Here is a 27,365-nt window from a genome sequence, read left to right on the forward strand (position 1 = left end):
TATAGCTGAAGTTTTTATTCTGGGAAGGAAAAAAGTATGTGACATTTCCAGATCAAACAATAGGATCTGGGCATACAAAATTAAATTCTTTTTCACCCACACAACAAAAGATCTATGTGCTGCCTGAAGAGAAAAAGCTGTTTTCAAAGATCCAGTTTTTCCTTTAGCAAGGATTTGTAGTGTTTGGACCGTATGCAGCATGTCAGAGTGGAACAGATGTTTTTGGTTAAACATCATATTAGCAGAAGATGCTAACCTTTTTTTAAGAGCTACTCATCTTGGATCTTCTCCAAAAGTCTTCTTCCAAAGAATTTATTAATGCACATAACTATCTGCAGTAGCACAAAGAGGAACCAAACAGTCTTGGTCAAACAATGAAGGCAACAAATTTACTCTTTTAACCTGCTAGACTGCCTGGTTGTCTAGACTATAGAAATTTCCCATTACCCTCTCTTTTGCTTCTGCATCATCAGGACAATAAGGCCCAGAAGTGGTCTGGCACTTTTTAGCCATTTCTGGAAACTCAAGGTCAAAACTTATTGTCCTTAAACATTTCTTCATATTGGCTTCTGTAAATGAGGAATCCCCTCACTTCTGCTAGTATGGAGCTCATGGTGACTGTGATGATTCAATCTGGCTCTGAATGAGGGAGATTTCAAGCACCGGAAGAAATAACTGAAAGGCATCTTGGACATACGAAGCACTGTTGGATGCCTGTTGAGATTGAGACAAAAAAGTAAGGATGGTCACTTCAAAGAAGAAAAAATTAAGAGTAGATTACTTTTGCACCTGGTGATTTAATTCATATTAATCCCATCTTTTTCAGTGAAGTCAGCTTTTTAAAGGAAAACAATAATTAGATACTTCAAGAATGTTTTTACTTCTGTGAGGTGTGTCTATCTTCCACCGATGCAAGTCACAACCCTTCCATATCTTAGTAGGCAGTTGTCATTTCAGTAATCAAAAAAAAAAAAAGAAAAAGAAAATTCATCACCTGGTAGCCAACTTTCCATAAATGAACCCCTCCCAATTCAGCTAAGCTAGCTTTCAGATGAAACATGCCAATTTGTTGTTGGGCTGAACTTGAAGGCTTTTACAGCTTGGTAGGACATACCAGCATTTCTGCTTTCTTAGTAAAGTCCTTTAAGGACCTAGGATTACCTCAGTGCAATGAAGAAGAATCAGAGGAGGACTTTAACAGAAGAATGTAATAATAACACAAATAAAATAACAATATTGATTAATATTATAGAGTGCTTTGTGGTGACAAAATGAAAATCTAGTATTACAGTATCCACATAGATTTGGAGCTAGAAGGGACTTCAGAGGTCCTCTAGTGTCCCCTCCCCCCCCCCATTTTATGGAGAAGGAAACTAAGGGCTAGAGAGGTTAAGTGGCTTGTTCAAGGTCATACAGGTAAAAGTTAGAGCCAGGATTCAAACCGAGGTACTGTGACTCCAAAGTGAAGTGTTTTCACAGGCACTTTCAAATGCTTTCATTTCATCCTCACAACAACTCTGGGAAGCAGAGACTGGGTATTACAAATATTATTGTTTCCACTTCGTAGATTAGAAAACTGAGGCTCAGAGAGCAAAAGTGACTAGAGGTCATCTAAATCCAACCCCATATTTAACAGATGAAGAATATAAGAATCAGAGAGGTAAACAGATGAATGGTTTCCAGAAAATCAGGATTTTCGATTTTTATTTGAATAATTTACACTTTAACTGCTAAGTTACACAGCTGAGCTGGGAACCCAAGTCTTCCGAGAAGCACTGCCAAACTGTGGCCATTTCCCGTTAAGAGCTCACACAGTAATCGAGCACAGTCTTTCCCAATCTAGACTCTGATCTTAATATTTTAAGAAAATTGATTTCTTCCAAATTCTTTCACTGTTGGGTCATACCGATTTATAAGCTACAGTTTCTGACAATTAAAACATTAACTTTCCGGACATTTTCAGGTAACACAATCCCAGGTGTTTTGTTGCTGCTGTTTTCGTTGTTTTAATTTCTCAAAGAACAGCATTTCCCAAAGAAACACAACCACAGAACAATTCAGAGCCTGAAATAAACCTAAAGAAGCCCAAAACGCAGAATGTTGAGGTCAAGACCATGGGCTTCTTGAGGCTGAATAGTAGTGGGAATTGTCAAGGCCAAAATTATGACAGGGCCTGAAAGAGGCTTTTTGTCTGAAAGAGGTCAGAGTTATAAAATTTTTCTCCTTTTTAGCTCCTCTCTTGTCTTTTTTGAGAAGGACAGGAATATGTATATGAAAGGACAGAGGCATGGAAGAAAATCTGGGGTTGGGAGGTTGCTTGCATTGCTCCTAGTGGAGACCAACAGCAAAAGTGGGAAACACCTTTTCTAGCCTGTATCTTTCCCCCATGGACACCAGGCTCCCGAGGGTTAGGGAGAGGAGGTAGGCCTGTGACATGGCAGTACCCCATTGGGTCAGTATTGATGAAATCCATCCAGAAAAGGTCACCCATCCTCTAAATTTAGTGGAAAGGACAACTCCTTCTAGATGGCTATCATCAACACTTTCTTAAGCAACCTGAAGTTCTACATAGGAGTCCATACAGCATAGAATACATAGAAGGGTTCTGAAGAACACAGGTCTAGGATACAGCAGAGACACAGTCTTTAAAAAACAAAGCAAATTTTTTTAGCAAGAGGACCGTGGGAAATTTTTTGAAAAAAAAAATTCCTTCTAATGAAACTTTATCCCTTTTGGAAGTCATGCTGATTTGTTTATGATTTTCAGCCCCATCAATGTTTACCAGCTGATTTCTAGGAAGAATTCCATTACTAGAGTAGCAAGATCTCTTCCCCAACATATACACACTTTACATGGTACCTCCTACTTTATGCTTTTAATTAAAGTACAGAATACAGGCAATAGATAGATAGATTGATAGACAGAAAAAAACAGACAAATCAACAATACCTGCAAATACACCTAAATTAATGAGTATGAAAAAAGCCACTAGTGAAAGAATCAGAAAGTATTCTTAAAGCATAAGACTTAAAGCTATAGGTTTAAAAAAAATCAAAACTAACCTCTAGAAACACACCAGTTATTAGTGGATTAAGCACATCTGCCTTTTCTTTGACCTGGAAACAACATAAGAAAAATTAGTTTTCATAGCACTTACATAATTAAAGTAGTAATGGCAGCCCCCCCTTTCCATCCTTTTATAATTAGAAACTATTTTTCACAAAACAAGTCTGTAAAACAGGTAGTATAAGTACTTTTACTGCCATTTTATAGAGGAAAGAATTAAGGCCCAGAGAAGGAAAGTAACTTGTTAATGGTTAAAAAGCTGTGAGAAAATTGGGACTCAAATTATGGTCTTCTGACTCCAAGTCTAATGCATTTCCTAGAATACTTCTGTGTCTCTAAAAGATGTAAATGAAAATATGAAATACTGAAGAATACATACAGTAACTTTTCAGATGGGGTGTCTGGAAATTTTTAGGAAGAAAATGATGCCACCTAATTTAGTAATAAGCAAGTATTATAGTTGAGCTCATTGTGACGAAAGGATACACGCTGAACACATGATTAACACACTTCTAGAAACACTAGAAGGAACTCTGGAACATAAAATATAGAATGCTGGAGCTAAAAGAGACCTTAAAACAGAGAATTTTTTTCCCTCTTCCTCCCTAGTCCCCACACAATTGAAAAAGGAAGGAAGGAAGGAAGGAAGGAAGGGAGGAAGGAAGGAAGGAAGGAAGGAAGGAAGGAAGGAAGGAAGGAAGGAAGGAAGAGAAGAAAGAAAGAAGAAAGAAAGAAAGAAAGAAAAAGAAAGAAAGAAAGAAAGAAAGAAAGAAAGAAAGAAAGAAAAAGAAAGAAAGAAAGAAAGGAAAGAAAGAAAGAAAGAAAGAAAGAAAAAGAAAGAAAGAAAGAAAGACAGACAAAAGCCTTAATATGTATAGTCGAGCAAAATAAATTCCCACACTAGCCTCGTCCAAAAATGTAGAACACAGAATGTTAAAGCTGGAAGGGTCCTTAAAATTTAGGACATGTAACATAGGAAACATAGAACATTAGAGAGGCCAATGACTTAAGAGATTATTTAGTCCAACTCCATCATTTTCTAGGGGAAAAATCTGAGACTCAAAGAGATAAGCACACAAATACCTTTTGTAAAGTTAGGATTTTTATTTTTATTTTCAAAATTTGCATTGTAACTATAGCACTTTCACTGGCTACTGATACTAGGCATGAATCATATTCTAAGTATATAGAGGACTTTAAAAAAAAAATACAAGGGTCAGAGCCTGATCCAAGATGCCAGAGTGGGAGAATCAAAGGGAGCCAAGGCTTCTCACAAACTCCGTGAAAAATAATAAATCAAAACACACACACACACAAAAGAAGAGAGACAAAACTAAAAAAGCACATAAGAAAATAAAAATACAACCAAAATAAAAATGAACAAAGCAAAAAAGAATGATACAATTTTAAAACATTAGAGGACAATTGAATCAGATAAAATACTAGAAACAACAGAAATGGAAAAAGAAATCAGAAAAGATATTCCAGGAGATATTCTCAGATCAATAAACGTTGCATTCAAAGGAACCAAGTGAGAACTGGTAATGCAAAAGAAATAAAAACAAACTATAAGGCAATAAAAGAAGAGTTTGAAGAAAAAAAGCAGAAAAGAAAATTTGAGAATTAAAGATAAGCAAAAAAAAGAAAGAGAGAATAAAATTACTGACAATTAAAAACCTTAAAATGTCCAAAGAAATAATGGCTGACTTATACTAGAAACGGAAAAATGCAAGGATCAAAGATATTTTTCAAGTTCTAAATTTTAGTCGCAGACAACAAAATACACTGTGTACTTCAAGTTATCTATATACAGCAAGGATAGCAAAAGAATTATAAAAACTGTCAGACATTCTAATCCAATGAAATGAAGCAATTCTTACCCCAACAGTTGTCAGGCATGTGGCAAACTCTTTAGACATTGAAGACAATTCTTTACACAACAAAACTGTCATTCTAAGGAAGTAAAAAGGGAAAATCAAGTGATTCTTTCCTGCATTTACAGGATGCATTTTAAAACCTCAAAAAGAAAACAAATCATCTCCATGTGTGCCAAATATGAATGGTTAATGCTTCTTAAGGAGATACGTGTCAAATATATAAGTAATTTCAGATTTTTTTTTGAGACTAAATCTATCTTGCTCAGGTTGGACGCACTCTCGGACCCAATCTCAACTATTAATCATCATGGGAGGTTCGACTTGCTCCATTTCCAACCCAGATAGGTTACCATTTCTTAGACAACCTGGTGGCCCCCACTCTGGGAAGGGTCTCACCATATTTGTGCCAGACATACTGCAGCTCAGAAACCACAGTTCAAGCAATCCATCAGAGCTTCAGCCTCCTCAGTAACAGGGATTATAGGTATGTGTCACCATGTCCAGCTCAGAAACATATTTCCAAAGGGCAGCCTCTTGGTAACCAGTACACACATCAAATCCAATTCAATAAACATATATATAAAGTTAACTACTATATGCAGTAAAAGTTTAGGACACATGACATCAACTATGTTCTCCCTGACACACAAAAATATTTCTATTCTATCTATAGACTTCCTATCTCATTTTCTTCTCTCTTCTCACCACCAAAACTCACAGATGACCTGGCCTCCAACTTCACTGAGAAGCCTGAAGTCATCTGACTCAAGTAGCCTCACCTTCCCTTCTCTATTCCTTAAATGTCAATTCTCTCTCTCTGTCTCTCTCTCTCTCTTTCCATATCACAGAACAGGCAACCCTATTCTTTACTAAGACTAATTAATACCTTTACCTAAAGCCTTGATTCCATTCTTCCATTCTTTCCTGCCTCCTCCAGGCCTTGCCATTCAGTGTTAAGCTTCTGTAAAACACTGTCTATATCCAATGCCTCCACTTTTTCCATGCAGATGATTTTCAAATCTCTAGTCTCTTCTGGACTTCTGGATCCACAGCCTCCAGCTACTCATGGGTCTAACTTAAACTTAAGCCTGACAGCTTAAACTGCAATGATTTTCTAAAACTGATCTTCTTTTCCCCTCTAAATACGTGCTCCTCTTTATGATTTCACCATTTTTATCCCTGACACCACTTCATCCACTTTTCAATGTTCAAAATCTCAAGAGTTATTTTTGACTCTGTTCCCCCTTCTCTCTCATATTAAATCAGTTACTAAGTCTTATTGGTAACTGCAAAATCTTTCCCATCCATCCCTGTTCCTAGGCAGTACCCTTGTGTAGGCTCTCATTACCAACTGCCTTGACTTACATGAGACCCTTGTTAGAGAGTTTCTAGCCTCTAATCTCTCCTCTATTCAAACCACTGTAAACACCATCTTTCTTATGCATAGATCTAGTGGCATCACTCTCCTACTAAAAATGTTTTTAGTGGCTCCCTATTGCCTAATGAGTTCAAATTCTTTTGCCTTGCATTCAAGGCTCACTAAAATTTGAACCCACCCTACTTTTCCAGGCTTATGTTATTTTTCTCCACACTACACTCCAGCCAAACTAAACTACTTTTCTGCCACAACCCCAAACTTGGCCTGTACTCTCACATCTCCATGTCTTTGTTCAAGTGGTACCTTACACATTCTCTAGAACATACTCCCTCCTTCCCTAACATCACAGATTCAAGCTGACCAACATTTACTCAATGGATCAAAGCATTTATTAGGTTCCCACTATGTGACTGGAACTGCACTGGGTGGTAGCAAGACAAAGACTTGACAGTAGTCTAGATTTCACAAAGAATACTCATTTTACTCACTGGGAAAGGGTTTTGCTTCTCTTTAGAGCAGTCATCTCCTGTTTTTGACCATGAAGAATCAATGCTGCTGTTTTATGGAACATTTCAATGGAGTAGGCTGTCAGTTCTGCCAGGCTTTGGATGGCAAATGCATGAATATCCTGGAAGATAAAGAAAACCACTTATTTTCTGTAAGTAGGTAATTTTTCTCTACGAAACATCATCCATCTTTTCACCCTGTGGTAAACAATTTGATATCCAACATCTTGAAACATATTAGACATTTGAACAGAAGATAACCACAGAACATAGAACATCAAAGCAGGAAAGGACCTTAAAATATAAAATGTAAGAGCTGGAAGAGATCAGGGGGATAATTTAGCCTAATACCTTCATTTCATAGCTGATGACACTTGCCCAAAGCCACATAGCTAGTAAACAAAGCTCTAATGCTCTTAGCATTTTAAATCATTACCTCTAAGTACAAAGCTGAACATAGTACTTACAGTTCAAACATATAGCAAAAGGGTTCTTTTCTGCCATATTATTTACCTCTATTGTTTTTTTATCTTCTTGCTCTGGATTCTCCAGCTCTACCTGCTTTCCTTCTTCTTCTTCTTCCTTTGTTAAAGGTTTGGAACTAGACATCCTGATCCACTCATGAACAGTATTTCTTGCCTATGTATGTATTTAAAAAAAAAAAGATAAATGCCCATCAAACAAGTAGGCTTCCTGCCCCAGAAGTAGAACAAACCGCTACCCATAAAATAAAGAGGTTGGACTCAATGATCTCTGATGCTGCTTTCCTAGTTCTAAACGACTATAAAAAAAATACAAAGAACTCTCACACCATGCCTGTGGCACTATGTGTTGGCATAAAGCCACCACCTTGCAATAAAAAAAAAGCAAAAAATAAAATAAAATAAAAACATTGTGGCCAAAAAATCTAGCCCAAGACAAATGATAGCCACCCAGTGGCTTAGCGCAGTATTGCCTGTTACTGCCTGTTGATAAGAACAAAAGAAATCCCTTTTAGAATCCTAAAATTGTAATTACCTTAGAGATTTTCTAGTCTGAATCCCTCATTTTTCAGATGAGGAAACTAAGGCCCAGGAATGTGAAGTGATTTGCACAAGGTCTTATAGAAAGTAGCAAGGCCCTGACTCCAGGCCCAAATGCTCAATCACTGGGCCACTTAGATGTAGTAGGGTTGTGTCTGAATGGAAAGAAAGCAGATGTAGAGATGTTGTGAAGATAGAATAAATCTTAAGACTTAATTTTTCAAAAGAAAAATAATAATAAAGAGTTCACATTTTTATAGTGCTTAACAGTTTCCCTTAAGTACTTTACTCACAATAACCCTATGAAGTACTTAGGTAACGTAAGCACTGTAATCCCCACTTTATGGATGAAGACACTGAGGCTCAGGGAGGCTCAAGGATTTGTCCAAGGCCAGCTAGATTGTAAGTGTCAGTGCCTGAACTCAAACCCAGGGCTTCTGACTCCACTGTCATGCTCTTTTCATCCTACTATGCTGCTTCTAAGACAATTTTATGGAACAAGTAGCCTTTCAAAATGCTGTGCCAAGTTTCTGAGCCCTTTCTTTCTAGCCTCTTGAGAACAGGGGGAAGTTATCGCAAAACACAGGGGGCCACTTAATACAAAGCGCGTGACCTGTGACTCCTGTGGACTATGACGGCTCTTACAAGGACAGGCCACCGAACTCAACTAGATGTCAATGAGAACTGGCCTGCCTGCCATACTGAGCATACTACAGCTTGATGAGTCCTTTCACAAATTATTCAGCTATCTGTTAAGTACACTAGAAACAAGCCTTCTGTAGTATTATTATTATTATTATGGACTCTGAGCTCAAATTAAAGCACCTTCAAATCCTAAAAATATGATGGTAGGCACCTTAACCATCAGCCACAAAATCCAACAATCAGATAATACCTCGATATTAAGCCGATGATGATGATGATGATGATGATGATGATGGTGGTGGCATTTATATAGAGTTTTAAAGTTTGCAAAGCACTCTACATATGTTACTGCATTTGAGCCTCACAACAACACTGTGAGATAGGTGCTATTATTATCCCCGTTTTTGAGATGAGAAGTTAAATATATGACTTGCCAAGGGTCACACAGATAGTAAGTACTTACAGCGGAATTCAAAGTCAGGTCTTTCTGACTCCCGGCCATGCCCTATCTACTAAGCTACCTAGCGGTACCATTCAACAATAACAATTATTCATATAGCAATCTAAAGTTTTTAAAACACTTCACATCTCATTTAAGCTTTCCAACAACCCTTTGGAGTAGGTGCTACAAGGTATTATTCTCCTCAGATTACAGATGAAGAAATCGAGGCCCAGAGAAGTGACCTGCCCATAGTCACACATCCAGTAAGGGTCATAGGGAAATCATTCCAACTTCAGTCTTAGTCCAGTTTTCTATCCTTTAGACCTGCTGCCTATTATTTTATTACTAGCAATAGTAACGATAACAATAGTAATAAGAGCTAACATTTATATAGACACGGTTTACAAAGCACTTTACACATATAATATAACTTCACTTATTCTTACAACAACCCTGTGAGGTAAGTATTATTATTATCATCCCTATTTTACAAATGAAGAAAATGATGCTGAGAAAGGATAAGTAATCTGCCCACTATCACATAACAAGTATGTATCTGAAGCAGGATTTGAACTCAGGTGTGTTGCCTCCAAGTCTAGTCCTCTATGCATTAGCCCACACTGCCTCTATTGTAATAATACCTCACATTTCCATAATGCTCTATACTTTTCTTTTTTTCATTTCTTTTGAGATTGGGTCCCCCTGTCTCAGCCAGGCTGGAAGGGTAAGCGGCACTCACAGACCTGATCTGACCACTGATTGGCACAGGAGCCTGAACCGGCTCTGCTTTGGGCCCAGGCTACTTCTCCTTCCTTGGGCAGCCTACCGGCTCCCCACTCCCAGAGCTCACCATTATTGCTGGTAGACTTAGTGCAGACACCTGACGGGCTAATTTGGCTCACTGCAGCTCAGAACTCCAGAGCTCAAGTGATCTACCTGACTCAGCCTCCCTAGGAGGAGACATTACAGGTGTGTATTGCCCCACCCAGAGATCTGTACTTTTCAAAGTTCTTTCATACACATTATCTCATTTGATCCTCACAACACCTCGGAGAGACAGAAGGCATGGATTACTAAATTTATTTTATAGCTGAGAAAACAATCTCAGAGAAGCTAAGTAATCAGCTCAATGTTACAAGACAAGAATTATTATCCTCATTTAGAACTGAGTTTCACAGAGGCAAAGAAATCTACCAGAGGTCATACAATTTATGTGAATTATCCACAACCATACTCCTTGTAAATAGCAGAGCAAGGCCACAAACCCAAGTTCCCCTAAAAATGTTAGCTACCAACCAGTCCAGTGCTCTTTGCACTGTTCCATGTTCCTACTTTTTTTAGACAATGTGCTCCTCTATAATGCCCTCTAGGTCCTTTGACTAGGCAGAGACTATCCCTAATGCTGATTTTTAGTACCAGTCATGAGCCACTTGTTGAAAATAGTGCCTGCAATGTACTGCTATGCACTTGGAATGGCAGCTGCATTTTAATTTTAATTTTCTTGGGGAGGGGGATGTTGCAATTTTATTTTAAGTAAATATCCCTTTGCATTAAAATAATAATACATGGACTACCAGAGAGCTGGTGTGAATAAAGAGCTGGCCTTGGAGGCAGGAAGACCTGAGTACAAGCCTCATCTCTGACATTTACTAGATACGCAACCTTCGGTGAATCATGTAACCTCACAGTGTTCTAGGTTACTCTCTAAGTCTGTGGTTGCAGAGAAGAGGCCAACCTGAACCGGTAAAGGTAATTTCCTCATCTGAGAGTTGCCTATACTAATGAAATCACAGGTGAAATCCCTACCTCCCTAATCCTGGACTACCTACTTTACAAGATTGTGATGAAGAAAGCATTACAGAAATGTGAAGTTAACAGAAATAACAATAAGGATAATAACCAATATCTATTAAGTGCCCACTATATGTAGTGCACTGTGCTAGGCAGTGGAAGAATAAAAAGAAAAATATTATGGGATCTACTAGAGAGTTAACAAAATAAAAGAACAAACCCTTAATCTTGTGATATGTCTACTAATAGCTTAGAATCATCTATTCAAAATCTTGGGGCAGCTAGGTGGTGCAGTGGATAGAGCACCAGCCCTGAAGTCGGGAGGACCTCAGTTCAAATCCGACCTCAGACCAAACACTTGATACTTACTAGCTGTATGACCCTGGGCAAGTCACTTAACCCCAATTGCCTAAATAAATAAGCAAAATCTTGTATGTCTGTCCTATTCATACTTAGAAAAAAAGTTGCCAGGATGAAGTGACTCACTTTGGTCAGCTTGTCAGGTCTAGTAGAAACATGCAGCTGGGAAAACAGTTCTGTTATCTCTGTAGTGAAATCTTCATCTTCTGAAAGACAAATAATGACACTGAAAACACTATAGACAGACCAGTAAGACATGTCAACAACAAGTACCACCCAGTATGCCCAAGGTACGTAGAGTGTGCACCCCAGAGGGCACTGTCAACGGAGAATGTGTGTCCTCCCAAAGCTCACTATCTCTAACAGGTGATCAGAACCACCACAGAGGAGCACACCAAGATCCACAGAACAGAAACACAAACAGAAAAAGTCACCTGGAATGCATGTGCTGTTCCTCTCTGCCCATCCAAAAGCATTTATCTTTCAAAGCCCTTCTCTGATCTCCTTTAGCACTGACAGTCTACCCCAATGTTTCCCAGACTCATCTGGCCATGGGACTCTTTGGGGTTTGAAATATATTGGCAAAACTATAAATACTGGTTCAAAGATATGGAAAACTTCTGGGATAAAGGGAAATTTTGGAGCAAAGTAAAGGAAATTATGAGAGGCAATGTGGTGCAGTGGAAAGAGTGCTGGATTTCAAGTTAAGAGGACCTAGGTCCAAATCCCACATCTGCCACTTGTAATCTACAAGACTTTGCACTTCAGTCTCTGAATCTATAAACGGGTTAGATAACCTCCAAGGCACCTTCTAGTCTAAATGTACAATCTATATAATCTAAGTCCAGGGCTGTTCTAACACTGCACTGCTTTCCCTGGTATTAAGGATTAGGGAATAGGATAGAGGATGCCAATGAAAGCTGAAGCCTACAAAAGCAGTGAACACTTAGCTCTGTGGTCCCCAATGGCCTCAGTGCTATTTCTCTACCCTACTCAGATGGTAAAGGCTTTGGAAGGGAGGGGTCCATAAACATCACAGTGGCATACTCAATTGAAAGCATATCACAAAAATCCCAGATCTACCATTTCAGAATCCTGATTGCTGGTAGACAGGTAAGAGGGCTAATTAGAGATACAAATCCTGCACATCTGTTTGGAAAATTCCTTTGACACTTTAAAAAGTGTTTAAAGACTATAGTTTCTGATTACTTATGCAAGGGCAGATGTCTACTAGATGGAACAAATATTGTTAGTGGCATCCTGTACCAATAACTTAAATGAAGTTCATAAAAAACTGGAGATTATCACAGTATGGTTAATATCAATGGGGTTATCACTCAGCGACTTGGGTAACTCAAATCAGATTGAAGTGCACACTACACAACCATTTAAAAGTGAAATCTTCATTAGCTTCCACAAGCTGCCTCAATAACAATAGTTAGCTCTGTAGATCTGTTTCAAAAGAACTGCTTTCTAATCACATCAAGCATAATTATATACATTTATATACAGTAACATTTATTCATCTTGTACTCACTTCAAAGGAAAACCTCTGGGTAGCTAAAGTAGAGCTGAACACACTTTACATATAGCAAAGATCTTGAGGTTACTTCAATTTACCACATTTTAGTTCCCCACAGCCTGAGTAAGAAGCGACAACACAGAGTCTCTAAAGAAAGGTCTACTGACTTCAAGTTTCTGTGGGTGGTAAAATTAAATATAAGAATATAGTGCACTGTTATGCACCAAGTAGATGCTTTAAAATGCTCGTTAAGTTGAATAAGATATGTTCTCACGGAGCTGGGCATGTATTATATAGCAGTACATTGTCTAAAACAAGAGGCAGCAGAGTTTAGTGTAAAGGGTGATTATATTAAGAACCCGAACATGCAAAACTAGGATCCAGATCCTGGTCCAATAACAACCCTACCAAAGCACAGACAACTAGTAAAATCCAGTCTGAATAGTCAGCTGGCATTGTGTTCTGACATCTTATCTATAACTTTAAGCATCCACAAAAGTTCATAGGAAAGTGCAAGGGGGAAAAATGGTTATTATGAGATGTATGCACTTTGGAAGGGTCACCCATGGAACCCTGATGGTATTAGTTCCAAGGTCTGAACGTTCACAAACTTAATTCAGTCTGTTCATATCAGAGCTATAGGGCTGAATGACACTAACTAAACTCATTAAAGATTGGCTGATAAACCAGAATGTCAACTTGCTAAATTACAGCAGGAAATATAGTTTCTTGGTAGGGCCCAGAATGCTTAACCCAGAGTAGGTAAGAGTAACTCCAGTGGTCTGGAATTCTAAATTCAGATTGTCTCAATAGTAATTATACTTTAGTACCAAATAAGTGAATGTACCCTTTTTTTCATCTTCCTCTTCATCACTGAACTCAGCTAATGAAAAAGCTTCTTTGAGTTGCTCCAATTCATGTTTTAGATTCTCTAATTCTTCACCAGACAGAGAGTTAGTGAGGGATTTCGCCTGGTTACAAACAAGATATTCATAAAATATACATTAATTTTAAAAAAAGAAAGTGGATAAAGAATTCCAGTGAAGTTCTCACTGATAAGGAAATTTTACAGATAAGAAAAGCATTATATAACCATTTCACAGATTAAGGGGTTAAAGATCAATTCTGCAGTAACAGCATCAGCTCATTGGTCAACAATAGTTGTGTTCACCAAAGTTTAAGGATGGAAGGTTGGTTGGCCCCTTCAGAGGATAGAGAGATAACATATACACACATTTGGTTTTTTGTTTTACTATATGCAGTAAATCAAAGTATAACCTAGATCAGAGATGTCTAGAAAAATTTTAGTGCCTAATAACTGTTTTAGAAATAAAAGTGAAATAATATTGAGTCAATTAATAACAAACAAAGCAGCTCATTTTGTGGAAATAACAGATCAAGGTAAAGGAAAAAATAACAGCTGGGCTGCTGAGAACTCTGTTCCCAGGGCTGCTGGGAGACACCACTTTACTTGTTCTCTATTTCAAGTGTTAGGTTCAGATATTGTTTCACGAATTTTCACTGGTAGTCCTCCGAGTGCGGAATTCTCTTCCTCCTTGCCTCTGATTCCTGGCTTCTTTCAAGTCTCAGCTAAAATCCCATCCTCTGCAAGAAAGCCTTTCTCAATCTCCTTTAAAGCTTGTGCCTTCTTCTCCGTGATTACCTCAGTACATATCTTGTTCCTACATGGTTGTTTACATATTTCCTCTCCCCACTAGACTGTGAACTTCTTGAGGCCATAAACTGTTTTTGCACTTCTTTTGTATCTCTAGTGCTTAGCACAGTGCCTGGCACATGGTAGGTAGTTGTTATTTATTGACATGACTTAAGGAATCTACAGCCTCCATCCTTGAAATGCATTCCCTTTTTCTCAACTGAAGACTGACTCAGTTTCACTTCTGCCCTACCTCTTGGGTCAAACAAAAACCATATGTTCTTTCAAAAGCTGACAAATTCAAATGTAGCAATTTCTAATCAAGTTTTGCCTGATTTTTATTTAAACTACCTCAGCCCTGTAGTTCCCACAGTTAAGAGTTAAGAGTCAAGATCATAAAATTTTCAACAGGTCTCAACTAATTTTTCTTTCTTTTTACCTACCTGTGTCTGTGAGTCTGACAATGATGCCCGATCACAGATCTTGGGTCCTCTCCCCATATCCCCAGACTGTATTACCTAGCTCTCTTTCCTCCACATTCCCCACTATGACACTCCATCCCCAAACTTTCACATTAACTGGGGCTATACACTAAACATGTGCATTACAATGGACTATCGTGGTGTAGAGGAACAAGGTTCTTGAAACCATGCCATCGGTGTGCATGCTCTACAGCTGCTATTTAACGAGAAAGCTCTAAGTACAGTAACATATTGCTAGGGCCAATCAAGCAAAGTGTGGACAGATGCCTCACCTAAAGAATGGCCACATGATGATTGTTTTAAGCCACAGAAATTAATGAAGACTGCCTATAGAGTATGGAGGCAATACAATTCATTGTTAGAAGGTACATCACACCGAAAAAGTCATGGAGTATCCAAAAAAAAGTCACTGGAATATCAAAGTACTTTTGCATAATTATTTTTCAGTTTATACTATATAGTTTCCCCCCACCCCTTCAAAAGATCTCATTTAAGGAATGAACTACCTACTTTGGGGAGCATTCTGTAGTCAGACTATTACGGTACCTTTATTTCACTCTCTCGAGAAAGCATCTCCAAAGCTTCTAGATGTGAAAGGCCTTGAAATTCATCAAAGAGTAATCCATAATGAGCTTTCTTGTCAGTATCCATGGAAACCTTATTGGCTGTCCTCAGCTCTTCCTTATCTTTTGCCTCTCGCAAAACCTGAAAAGAAATAGGGGCATTAAGCTTGCACAATGGTAGCTCAAGGGTGACTTTTAAAAGCAGGGGAAATAGAAGCCAAGATAGGCAGCAAGGGTATTAACAGTGCAGAGCAATGACCTTTTAATTCATGGAACATTAAAGATGGAAAGACTGAGGAGATTTATTGTAGAAGTGGTCACAAGTATTTTGATATTGAACAACACAATGAATACTTGAGAAAACCAGACATTTTTCAGGAAAAAAGCTTTAACATTAACCTAATGGACACATACACCTCAAAACTTAGAATCTACTAACAAAATAGAAATATGCAAGGGCAAAAACTGAAAAGAAAAATAAGAACCAGCCCCATTTCAAACCATTGGCTCTCTAACCATAGATTTATAGAATCTCAGCATTATAAGAGATCTCAGAGCTTATTTAATCCAATAATCCCTCCCCCATTCCCCAGCAGAAAGGAGGGGTTATAGGATCATAGATTTAGAGCTGGAAAGGATCTTACAGGTCTTCTAGTCTGATATCCTCATTTCACAAATGGGGAAAATGAGTGCCTAGAGAGGTTAAGTGATTTGCCCAAGGTCACACAGGTATTGAGTGTACTATATGAATACTAGCTATTATTAAAGCATCATATAAACAAAAAATTATCACTAGCTCATTTTTATATTTTATTATTATTATATTAACAATATGTTCCTTTGTTATTAGAAAGTGAACACTGATTGCTACATGAATCAGTGGAAATGGTACCCACACTGATGAAATCAGAATATTAAAGTACTAAAGACTGCATCAGTTTTGGTTGCCTACAGAAATAGCTACTAAAAACAAGTCAAAAATAAAAAAAATAAGAAAGGCCTAAGATTCTTGCCACAGGCACCAATGTGGATCACAATGGAAAAAGAAAATATGACTGTAAGAAGATACAGTACCTGAGACAATGTAGAATTTCGGTTCATTAGGCCCTTGGTTTTTTTTAAATCCAGGATCACCTTCAGCTATCACATCCATTGTCTTTTTCCCAATGAACTCCAAAGCATCTAAGCCTCCACTAATAACACTCTTACCCTGGAAAACAGATGTACAAATCTCAGTATGGTATTAGGAAAATGAATTTACATCTACTAATTGTGTAAATGCAGACATTACCTACATCTGGTAATGATGTCATGATTCTTCTATTAGACTTATTTAAACGCCAAAATCAATATGTTGACGATAATAATGAAAACATAGCTCACATTTCTATCGTGTATGTCCTGTTCACAGTACCTTGCTCACAATATTCCTGCTAAATAGTACAAAGAAGAGATGAGGAAAATAAGGGGCAGGCAGTGATAGGAGGAAGCGGGGTGTGACACGCCACAACTCAAAGCTACTAAGTGGTAGAACAAGAAAGCTGGTGTACACCCAGGTCTTCCAAAACCAAATTGGTACTGTACCACAAGTGGATACCTTAAAGAGTTATTCTTGCTTACTCTTCTTAAAAAAGCAATGCAATGGGAGGTTAGCTCAAGATGGTGGCATGGCAAGAAGCAACACAGCCAAGTTTCCATCCACAAAACTCTTCCACCAAACCCAGAAAATGTACCAGACCAAATTCTCTGATGAAACCCAGAAAATGCAACAGTAGGTCCTATATCCAGCCCAGGTTGGCATAAAGAGACACAAAGAGGTGTCTACTAACAATAGATCAACAGGGACTGGGTAGGAGCAGGAACGTGCCAGTGTACATGGAGCACTGCAGTACCCAGGGGAGAGGCTGTACCTCAGGCAAGAGGAGGTTCCAGAGCCATACCAGAGCACCCCCAGACTCATACCAACAGACAGCTTTGTCACCCATTACCAGCTTCTGGGTGTCAGATCTAAGGCAAACAGAGAAAGGGATGGGCACACAGAGGTGGTGTTTTTGGATGGCAAGGTGCTGCCCCGGAGCAGAACAGGATCTCAGTTCTAGCATCAAGCCCAGCCCTCCGAGGAATAACCAGGGCAGGAATCCCAGACCAAAACGGACACCGAAGTTCTGTTATTCTGAACCAGCAGAACCTCCTAGCTGGCTGTGATGGCTAAGTCTATCAGCAGTCTACTGTTGCTCTGACCAAAAGCCAGGTCCAGAACTTGCAGAGCTCATATCATGGGGTAGCAATCATATTTTACCCTGCATCACACGACTTTGGGAGCAATGAAAGCTTCCGAGTCCCCAGCCTGAGCTGAGTCCGAGATCCTGGAATAACACCACACTAAACGCCGCCAAGAAAGCAGCTACGGCAGCGCAGACCTTCCCTCGCAGCAGAACCCAGGCCTAATATGAAATCTGAAGTCGGGGAGCAGCCCGGACTAATGGGCTCTAAAAACAAACAAACAAACAAAGTTATGAAGGTGGCAGAGATGTGCGAGATGCAAACAGTGAAGAAAAGAATGACTCTAAAATATCTATAAGCAATGCCTCAGATAAAAACACAGATCTAGCACAAATTCAACTAGCATGCCTGGAGGAAATGAAGCAAGTTTTTTTAAAAAGAATTTTAAAACGTTTTCTTTTTTAATAAATGAAAAAAAGAACACTTGAGGAAAAAACTGTTAAAGGAATGAGAGTTATGGAAGAAAGAATTGGAAAGAGAATTAACAGCTTGACACAAGAAGTACAAAACCTTGGCCCAAGCAATAAATTCTCTGAAAATTAGAATGGACCAAATAGAAGGCAATGACTCTATGAGACAAAAAAAATATTAAAACAAAGTCAAAAGGCTAGAAAAAAAAATAGAAAACAAAAAGTAAAGTGTCTCATAGCCAAAACAGTTGACCTGAAAAACAGATCAAGGAGAAAAAATTTAAGAATCACTGGACTATCTGTCCAAAAAAGAAGCCTAGACATTCTATTTCAAGAAGTCCAGAAGAACACTGCCCAGATCTCCTAGAACCAGAGGGCAAAGTGAAAACAGAAAGAATCCACCAGTCATTTCCTAAAAGAAACCCCAAAATAAAAACTCCTGGAAACATCATAGCCAAAATCCAGTTTCCATGTCAAAGATAAAATACTTAAAAACAACCAAAAAGAATTCAAGTAATGAAGAGCCATACTCAGGATTACACAGGATTTATAGCCACCCCTATAAAGGAGTGGTGAACTGAGAATATGATTTTCTAAGAGGCAAAGGATATGTTGGCTCACAGCCAAGAATAACTTACCCAGCAAAACTGAGCAGGGCTAGGAAATGAACCTTTAATGAAACAGAGGACTTTCAAGCATTTCTGATGAAAACACAGCAGCTGCACAGAAACTTTGAAGTTCAAAGGAATGAAGATAATCATGAAAAGGTAAACATGAACAAACAACGATAAAGGACTAAGGCAAGGAAAAACGGCTTACATTCAATTATGGGGAGATGATACATCTTTCCTCTCTGAACTCTATCTTCGTCAAAAATCCCAGAGAGAGTCTAACTAGACTAGGCCTGGGAGTGGTTCTGTTATATCTCAATGATCTTAAGAGAATGGAAAGGGAAGGGAAGAGGAATACATGGGGGGTGGGGGAGAAGGAAGGTTAGGGGAATTACCTCACATAATGAGGGTGCACAAGTAGACATGTATAAAAAGAGGAGGGGATGGGGGAACAACTGAAACTTCAATCCCACTCTCATCTGAACTGGTTAAAAGAAGATATAACAAACATACACACACACACACACACACACACACACACACACAGAGTTTGGTACAGAGATATTTCATTTAACATGGAAATAGAAGAGAAATGGGAGAAGGGGGGAAGGAGAGGGCAGATTCAGATTCCTAAGCATAACAAACTCTAAAGGTACCAAAAAATATTTATAGTTCTATTGAGGTAGCAGAGAATGGGAATTGGGGGTGGGGAATGGACAAACAAGTACATAAATATGATGGAAACTATTGCATTGTAAAAAATGATGAAAGGGGTGATATCAGAGAAACATGGAAAGATTTATATGATCTCATCCTGAATGAAGTGAATAGAAACAATGATAGAAATGTGGCAAAGGCAAACAATGTTTTTCCTTTATTTATTTTTTGTTACATTTTAAGCTCCAAATTGTTTCCCTCCTTCCCTATTGTGCACTAAAGATCACCATTTGATGCAAATTTATAAATATATATAAATCCATACTATGCATACTTTTATTTATCAGTTCTTTCTCTGGAGGTAGATAGCATCTTCCTTTAATGTCCTTTATAGCTGGTCTGAGTATTTATAATATTCAGAATAATTTGGTTGCTCATAATTATTCTTTAAACAATATTGCTGTTACCATATACAATGTTGCCTTGGTTCTGCTCATTTCACTTTTCATTACTTCATAAATGACGTTCTATATTTTTCTAAAATATCAACCAGCTCATCATTTCTTATGGTACAGTAGTATTCCATCACAATCATACACCACAACTTGTTAAGCCATTATCCAACTGATGGAAATCCCCTCAGTTTCCAGCTCTTTGCCACCACAAAAGAGCTGCTTATTTAAAGAAACACTTCTATATATTGACATGGACCACTTATCAGTAATATACTGTTATTAAAAGTGAGTCTTGTGTTAATATATAATATGTTATATAAAAGAAAAAGTCCCAGACTTGTCAGAAAGCCTAAGTTCAAGAGGACTATCATTTACATAGGCTACATGAACTTTGGCAAGCTGTCTTCCTAGAGTCTGTTTTCTTATCTGTGAAAAGAAGATAATAATACTTCATCTACTTACCATATCAGGTTGTTGTGAGGCCTATAAAAGGTTGTTGTGTAAAGAACTATAAAAATATGAGTCTATAATTATCACTGTGAGACATTTGGGTTATTTCCAATTTTCACCATTATGAATGGCATTGCTATGAACATCTATATAAATTTCTTTTTTTTTCTTTTAGGTTATTCTTGAAGCATGCTCCCCAAAACAAAATTTGGGGATGAAAGGATATGAAGTTTTATATCCTGTAACATGTGAACAATATTTTTAAAAGGGAAAGTCTAATCTACTTACAAATTTTAAAAATCTAAATATGAAAAATGTTGTGTTTCTTGTCCTCACACTATTTCTGATCACATCTAACACCACTTTTTCTTACAGATGTTTTTAACCCCAAACTGAAATCGAAATCATGACATATAATCTATAGTGTGGAATGTCATAAACATAAATAGTTTCAACACAGGTTTTTAGTTTGTTTGTTCTTTGGCAAGGCAATTGTGGTTAAGTGACTTGCCTAGGGTCACACAGCTAGTAAGTGTCAAGTGTCTGAGGGAGCATTTGAACTCAGGTTCTTGTGACTCCAGGGCCAGTACTATATCCATGGTACCAACTAGCTGCCCCCACCACCATCTTTAAATAAAAAGGTAGAACAAAAAGTTTGAAAATACTAGAGTTTTCAAAATAATAACTGCTATTTTTATAATGCTTTAAGCTTTACAGAGAATTTTCCTTATAACAACTCTTTGTAGTAGGTAGCACAATCATTATTATCCTGATTCACACAGATGAGCACAGTAGGCTCAGGAAGTGTAAGCTGGTAAGTATTAGAGCCTGGGATAAAGCCTAGATCTCCTGGACAAGTCCATCCCCTTTTCTTCTACTCAAAACTATATTTTAGGTGAGGGATGAAGGAAGCACACCCTTTCATACTCACCGTACTCTGAACTGCCATAGAAATAGTTGAGAATACACCGAGTGCTGCACCCATTGGTGAAGTATTTCCATCCTCTTTATAGATGCTGCCTGCTTTGACATTAGTCTCTTCTGTATTTCACAGGAAAAGAAAAAGTTGGAGAAAAGCAAATCGCGTAAATATTGATGGACCCCATACCTTAAAAGGTCTCTTACAGGTCATCTGATTTAATCTATCTCACTTTACAGATTAAGAAAATGAAGTTCAGAGAATTACATTGATGTGCCCAAGGTCACACAAACAGTATGTGGCAGAACAAAGACCTGAACCCAGAATACAGTAGGTATTTAACGAAATTTTGTTGAATTGAACCCAGGTCTTCCAATTCCAAGTCCAGTGCTTTTTCTACTTTATGTCTTACCAGACAATGAGCTTCATAAGAGCAATCTCATTCACTCGATCAACAAGTAAATTTATTAAGTACTTACTATTATGTGTCAGGCACTATGTAAAGTTCTGGGGATACAAAAAAAAGGTAAAAACAATCCCTGACCTCAAATTCAAATGGGGAAAACAATATACACATAAATAACTACCTACAAGATAAATATAGAGTAGCTGGAAGGATGCTTTGGAGAAGGCACAGGCAGTAGAGGAATGAGAAAAAGCCTTCTGCCAGAGGTGCCACTTGAGGTAAGTCTTAAAGGAAGCCAGTGATCCAAAAAGGTACAAGTGAGAAGACAGAGCATTCCAGGCACAGAAGAGAGCTGGTGCAAGTGCCCAGAGATGGAGAGATGGAACATCACAAAGAATGGATAGGCCACTATGGCTGGACTAAGACGATGAGGGGATTAATGTGTAATAAACACTTGAAAGGAAGGAAGGGGCCATGCTGAAAGGCTTTAAATGACAAAAAGAGGAATTTATATTTGATCCTTGAGGTAACAGGGAGCAAGTGGAGTTTACTGCATATGGGAGGTGACATAGTCAGATCTATGCTTTAGGAAAAACACTTTGTCAGCTGAGTCTAAATATGGATTAAAATGGAGAAAGATATGAGGCAGGAAGTCCAATTACAAAGCTTTTGCACTAAGCCAGGCAAGACATGACGATGCCTTGAACTAAGGTGGTGGTTGTTGGTGGAAAGAGATATGCAAGAAATGTTATAAAGAAATAAATTACAAGATCTGGTTACTTACTGGCTATGTGGTATGACCAAGAACGACAGAGATTAAAAACATGGGTGAGTGGGAGATTGATGATGCCCTTGACAGTAACAGAGAATTTAAAATCAAAGTTGTATTTTGGGAGAAAATAATATGTTCTCCTTTGGAACATCTGTTGAGCTTGAAATACCATCCTAAAAACTGTTTCACCATGGTGAATGAAGCAGAATTTTATAGCTAAAAGTAACCTCAAAAAGGTGTATAATTCGGGGCGGGGGGTGGGCAGCTAGGTGGCACAGTGGAGAGAGCACTGGCCCTGGAGTCAGGAGGACCTGAGTTCAACTCCAGCCTCAGACACTTGACACTTACTAGCTGTGTGACCCTGGGCAAGTCACTTAACCTCAATGCCTAGGTGGGGGGGAAAAAAGCAACCAGAAAAAGGTGTATAATTCAAGAAGAATTAATTTCCATGAAGAATGAATTTCTTCTGTAACATGCCCAAGAAGGCATCATCCATGCCTCTAATGAAGTGGCAAGTAACTAGTTTATATGGCACTTCATATTTATGGTGTCCCAAAAGTCTTAGTGAAGTTTTAAGCTTTAATAGCTTAAAATTGTCAGTACAATTTTAAGCTAAGCTTAAGAATGAGACTAAGACTTTTGGGACACTCCGTATATTATCTCATTTGATCCTTACAAGCAACTCTGTGATATAACTGCTATTATTATTTCTAAGAAAAGGAAACTGAGGCAGGATTTAAATTCAGGTATTCCTCACTCCAAAGCCAATATTCTATCCACATACCGCTAGAACAATTATGCTTCTGGGCAGCTCTAATGATTAGTAAGTTTTTCTTTAATGGATCTGAAATCTCCACCTCCATATCTTTCAACCATCAGTTACACTGCCCTCTGAGCAGCATGTAGAACAAATATAATCCTTCTTCCATATAACATAAAAATAATTTAATTTAATTAAATAAATAACCCCAGCTCCTTCAACTATTTGTCATGTGATATAGCTTCCAGACATTTCACCACCTTGGCCACCTCTTCCAGAGGTATTCCAATTTAATATAGTTATAGTAAATCATACAAATACAACTTAAAATATCTTCTTGGAAAAAAATTTTTTTGGAACCAATCACACTATACTCTGAACATACCAAAATTTAACACAATAAAAATATAATATACTGCTATGGTAATTCATTATTTCTGGTTGCAATAAGTTATTTTGCTAAATGAATGATGACTTCAAGCATTCTACTTCAATAGAAAAATATAGTTTCTAACACTTCAGTATACTGACCTGTGTTTTGAGCTTCAGATGAAATTTCAGTGGGGCTAGGGATGCCAAGGGAACTCTCTGCTTTCTCAATGACATTTGAAATGCCTTGTCCTAATGAGGGAAAATGACACTTCTATTACAAATATGTGACTATGGTCACCAAAACTACATAAATAGCAAAACAAACCCAAATTCTAAATGAACAATCCAGATTTTAAAAATCAACACAATAAGTAGGACATGTTGAATATATGCTATTCGAGGTTACCTGGCTTATCCCTTGTAAAACTTAATTCACCTTTTATTTTAATAGGAAAAAGTGATTTTAGCATACTAGAAATTCCTAATCTCAAATTACTGGTAAAAATTCAGTAATGCCTATTATTACAATATGGAATCTATACAATATTTGGTTAACTTACTAGCCAACTACCTAATTTGCCAATGTTTTCTTCTTTTAAAAAATGTTTCATTGAAATCTTTATTTTTATATCACAATCATTTCCTAATATTCTCTGTTTCTTCATATAATGAAACTTTTCCTACAAAGTTACAGGCACAGAAATCATAAGAATGTTTACACAAAACACAAGCAACAGTTAATAAAATGACTGCAGAACTTACCTACAGTGGCTACAGTAGCTGAAGCAGAAGAAAGCAAAGACTTGCCCCAGTTTCCCCAGTATCCCCATCCTGTTTGGGGTACTTCTTTAGAAACAGGATCCTATTTTTTTTTCCAAACAACCAGGAAAGAAAAAAAAAGAGAAAAAAACAAATGTGAATACAAATGCCTTCTATTTTTTTTGCATTATCTTTCAGAGTATATAGATATCAAAGTCCTCTTAATAGCATAGCAAGTATAATTATGATTAAAACAACACCTAATGCACAAATAACACTTTACATATCCAAAGTACTTTACGCATATCCTCATTTGATCAACTGAACTCAGTGACAGAAGTAATAATAATAATAATAGTTAACGTATATGGCGGGAGCAGGGGGGAACTATGCTAAACATTTTATAATGATTATCTCATTTTATCTTCACAACAACCCTGGGAGATAGGTTCTATTATTATCCCCATTTTACAGGTGAGGAAACGGAGGGAAACAGATTGACTTGACAGTAATGTAACTTACATTATTTCTCCCACTTTAAAGATGACAACTAAGACTTAGAAATGTATGGTGATTTGCCCAAGTTCACATAGCTTATAAGAAGCTGATACTAAAACCCAAGCCTTGTGATTCTGATTCTTAATAGTGTGCTTTTAAATACTGTATATCATATTGCCTTTCATAAATGAGTAGATAAGGGGAAGCTGTTCCATGAGTCCTTTGAAAAGCAATGGGGCAGCTAGGTGGCACAGTGGATAGAGCACAGGCCCTGGAGTCAGGAGGACTTAGTTGTGTGACCCCGGGGAAGTCACTTAACCTCAACTGCCTCACCAAAATAAATAAATAAATAAATAAATAGATAGATAGATAGATAGATAGATAGATAGATAGATAAATAAATAAATAAAAAAAAGCAATAATATTAACCATTTAATTTTTGTACATTAGGCAAGATTTCTTAGGTGTTAGGAGATGTTAAACAGTGCTTAATAGATGTTTTTTTATGATTCTAAGATATGTTCTTATATGCTGTTCTTCAGTGATTTTTAACTTCAAATTACAATTGACACTCTACCTTGCCTACAGACTTCAGTCCTTCATCCGGGAGAACCTCTGAAGTCACAGGCTCAGAAGGAGGTTTTATTTCAGGTCTTTTACGAGTAGGGGCAATAGGCTCTGATTCAGAGTCTTGCTTGGCACTAGGGTCAGCAGAATGAGGTTGCTTGTCTGGCCCACTGTTTCCACTCTCCAAACTGGCAGTTTCTTCTCCTGTTGCCATATTCTTGACACCATCATTTTCAGACATGATTAGAATATCTCCTAATACAAATGATACCCCAAGAACAAATCATCAAGATTTTTCATTTAATAATATAACATGACTTTTTTCTGGGTAAACACTTTAAAAACCTTTTTTATAAGTCATTAATAATTACAGATATACATATACTTTAGCAACTTCTTTTTCTCCATTATTAAAGAGGGAATAACAGTTCAAACCCCCCAGGGGAAAGAAAACAATTGTGATTCTGAATGGGTATCTCCACTTTCAGTTGAGTTAAATGAGATGACTGAAGTTTTAATCTATTTTTGGATCAAAATTAGCTCTTGGATCAGGCATGATAATTTTCTGGTCTTATTGTTTGATCTGCTGAGCAATCAATCTATCAAACCTTCCTCCCCAGGTCCCACCCTGACTCCACTACCACCACCGAAGCAAAGTTTGGGGGGCAAGAAATCAAGGTAGGTATAGTCTATAAAAGCACAGTTTACTTCCAAGGACTTGACACTCCTTCATCAGGGAAGTGAAAAAGCAAAGGCACAAAATTAAATTCTACAGACATAAACAGATAAAGTCTGTGAACTACAGAATCAGAATCTTCCAGATGGAAGCCACCTCAAAGAAAGGCAGTTTGATGTACAGGCAAAAGCAATTGGCTACAACTCAAGAGATCTGCAATTTTTTAAGTCTCCACTCTGCCTACCACCTTATTTGATTATATGTCACTGACTTATTTTATTCTTTGAGCCTCAAATGAAAGCTGAACTAAATGATCTCTAAGGTTCCATCCAGCTCTAACAATCTATAAGCACGAGTTAATGATGAGTACACGTCACCTATAACCCCATCTTGCAGATGTAAATTAGATGCAGGTGCATCTAATTTAATAATTACAACTATCCAAAAAAGAAGAGGTAGTAAGTTTCTCATCACTGAAGGTCTATAATGATGAGGAACTCACTGTATGTGACAGGCCCCTCCCATTTTGGGGCAGTTCTACCTGTTCATTTTTCCTTATGGTAATCTAAAACGTCTTCCCGTGACTTCCACTCTCAACAGGACCTCTGGAGCTGTGCAAAACAAGGGTAATGCCTCCTCCCTATAATTCTCCAGATACTTAGAGCCTAAAATAAGCATCTGAATCTACAGTTTTAGCAAAATCGAAGTAGAAACTGGCTTGGGTGACAGGAATTAAGAAGTTACAAGAAAAAATAACCAGAGAATCATAGATTCATTCCGCATAAGACCTGGCTGGGCCCTTAGAGATCATCTAGGTCTTACTCTTCGTTTTCAGAGGGAGAAACTGAGTCTCAGGGAAGTAGGTGACTTGCTAGACCGCACAGTTTAAGTACTAAGGGATCTGCATCCAGGCTTAGAAAGCCGGGGGTCGTACAGCTGTAGAAAAAGCCCTGGGTTCTAGTCCCTGCTTTGCCCCTAACTCGCTCATTTATAAAATGTCGGGGGTTGAAACAGATGCAATCTAAAGACAGGGGAGGGGAGAGATGCCAGGAGGAGATTCTCAGGACCTCGCAATGCCTCCACTGCATTTTCGGTGCATACCCCGAGGCCGATGGGCGTCACAGAGGCCCACGCAGCTGCGTGCCCCGCCCCCGCACGCACTTACGTAGCCTTGACGTGCACAGCCGGCCTCCAGAGGCCGAGATGCTTGAAGCCTCTCTTCCTCCCCAGCCAGATTCCTGCGGGGGGGATCCCCTGACCACCATCCGCTGCCTCCCTCATACCCCATCCCTTCCTTCTTTTACCATTCTCCAGTCCCTGCCTCGCCACCCCACTCCCCCTCCCCGGGAAGGCTCCGCACCATAGAGAGCTGCCGCGGCCGACCAAAGCAATCTCCGGCGCCCCGGAAGTGGACTGTCACCTCGGGGAGTCGGAGGGGAGGGAGCGCCTCCGCTCCCAGCCT

At 38.2% G+C, this 27,365-nt stretch overlaps 1 protein-coding gene across 1 annotated transcript; it reads right to left on the bottom strand.

Moving 5' to 3' along the window:
- On the bottom strand, positions 1-27,363 carry FAM114A2 (family with sequence similarity 114 member A2). Its single transcript, XM_020978358.2, is given in 15 exon segments — positions 1-714; positions 3,063-3,116; positions 4,947-5,019; positions 6,810-6,949; positions 7,341-7,466; positions 11,214-11,293; positions 13,457-13,580; positions 15,292-15,450; positions 16,383-16,427; positions 16,429-16,518; positions 21,106-21,215; positions 23,563-23,652; positions 24,166-24,265; positions 25,238-25,482; positions 27,264-27,363. Coding segments are annotated over 14 exon segments (1,527 nt in total). The 5' UTR covers positions 25,469-25,482; positions 27,264-27,363; the 3' UTR covers positions 1-609.
- Positions 27,364-27,365: the final 2 nt, after the last annotated feature.

The sequence above is a fragment of the Phascolarctos cinereus genome, unplaced genomic scaffold, assembly GCF_003287225.1.
Source record: "Phascolarctos cinereus isolate Bilbo 61053 unplaced genomic scaffold, phaCin_HiC Scaffold_2;HRSCAF=192, whole genome shotgun sequence".
NCBI classification, from domain to species: domain Eukaryota; kingdom Metazoa; phylum Chordata; class Mammalia; order Diprotodontia; family Phascolarctidae; genus Phascolarctos; species Phascolarctos cinereus.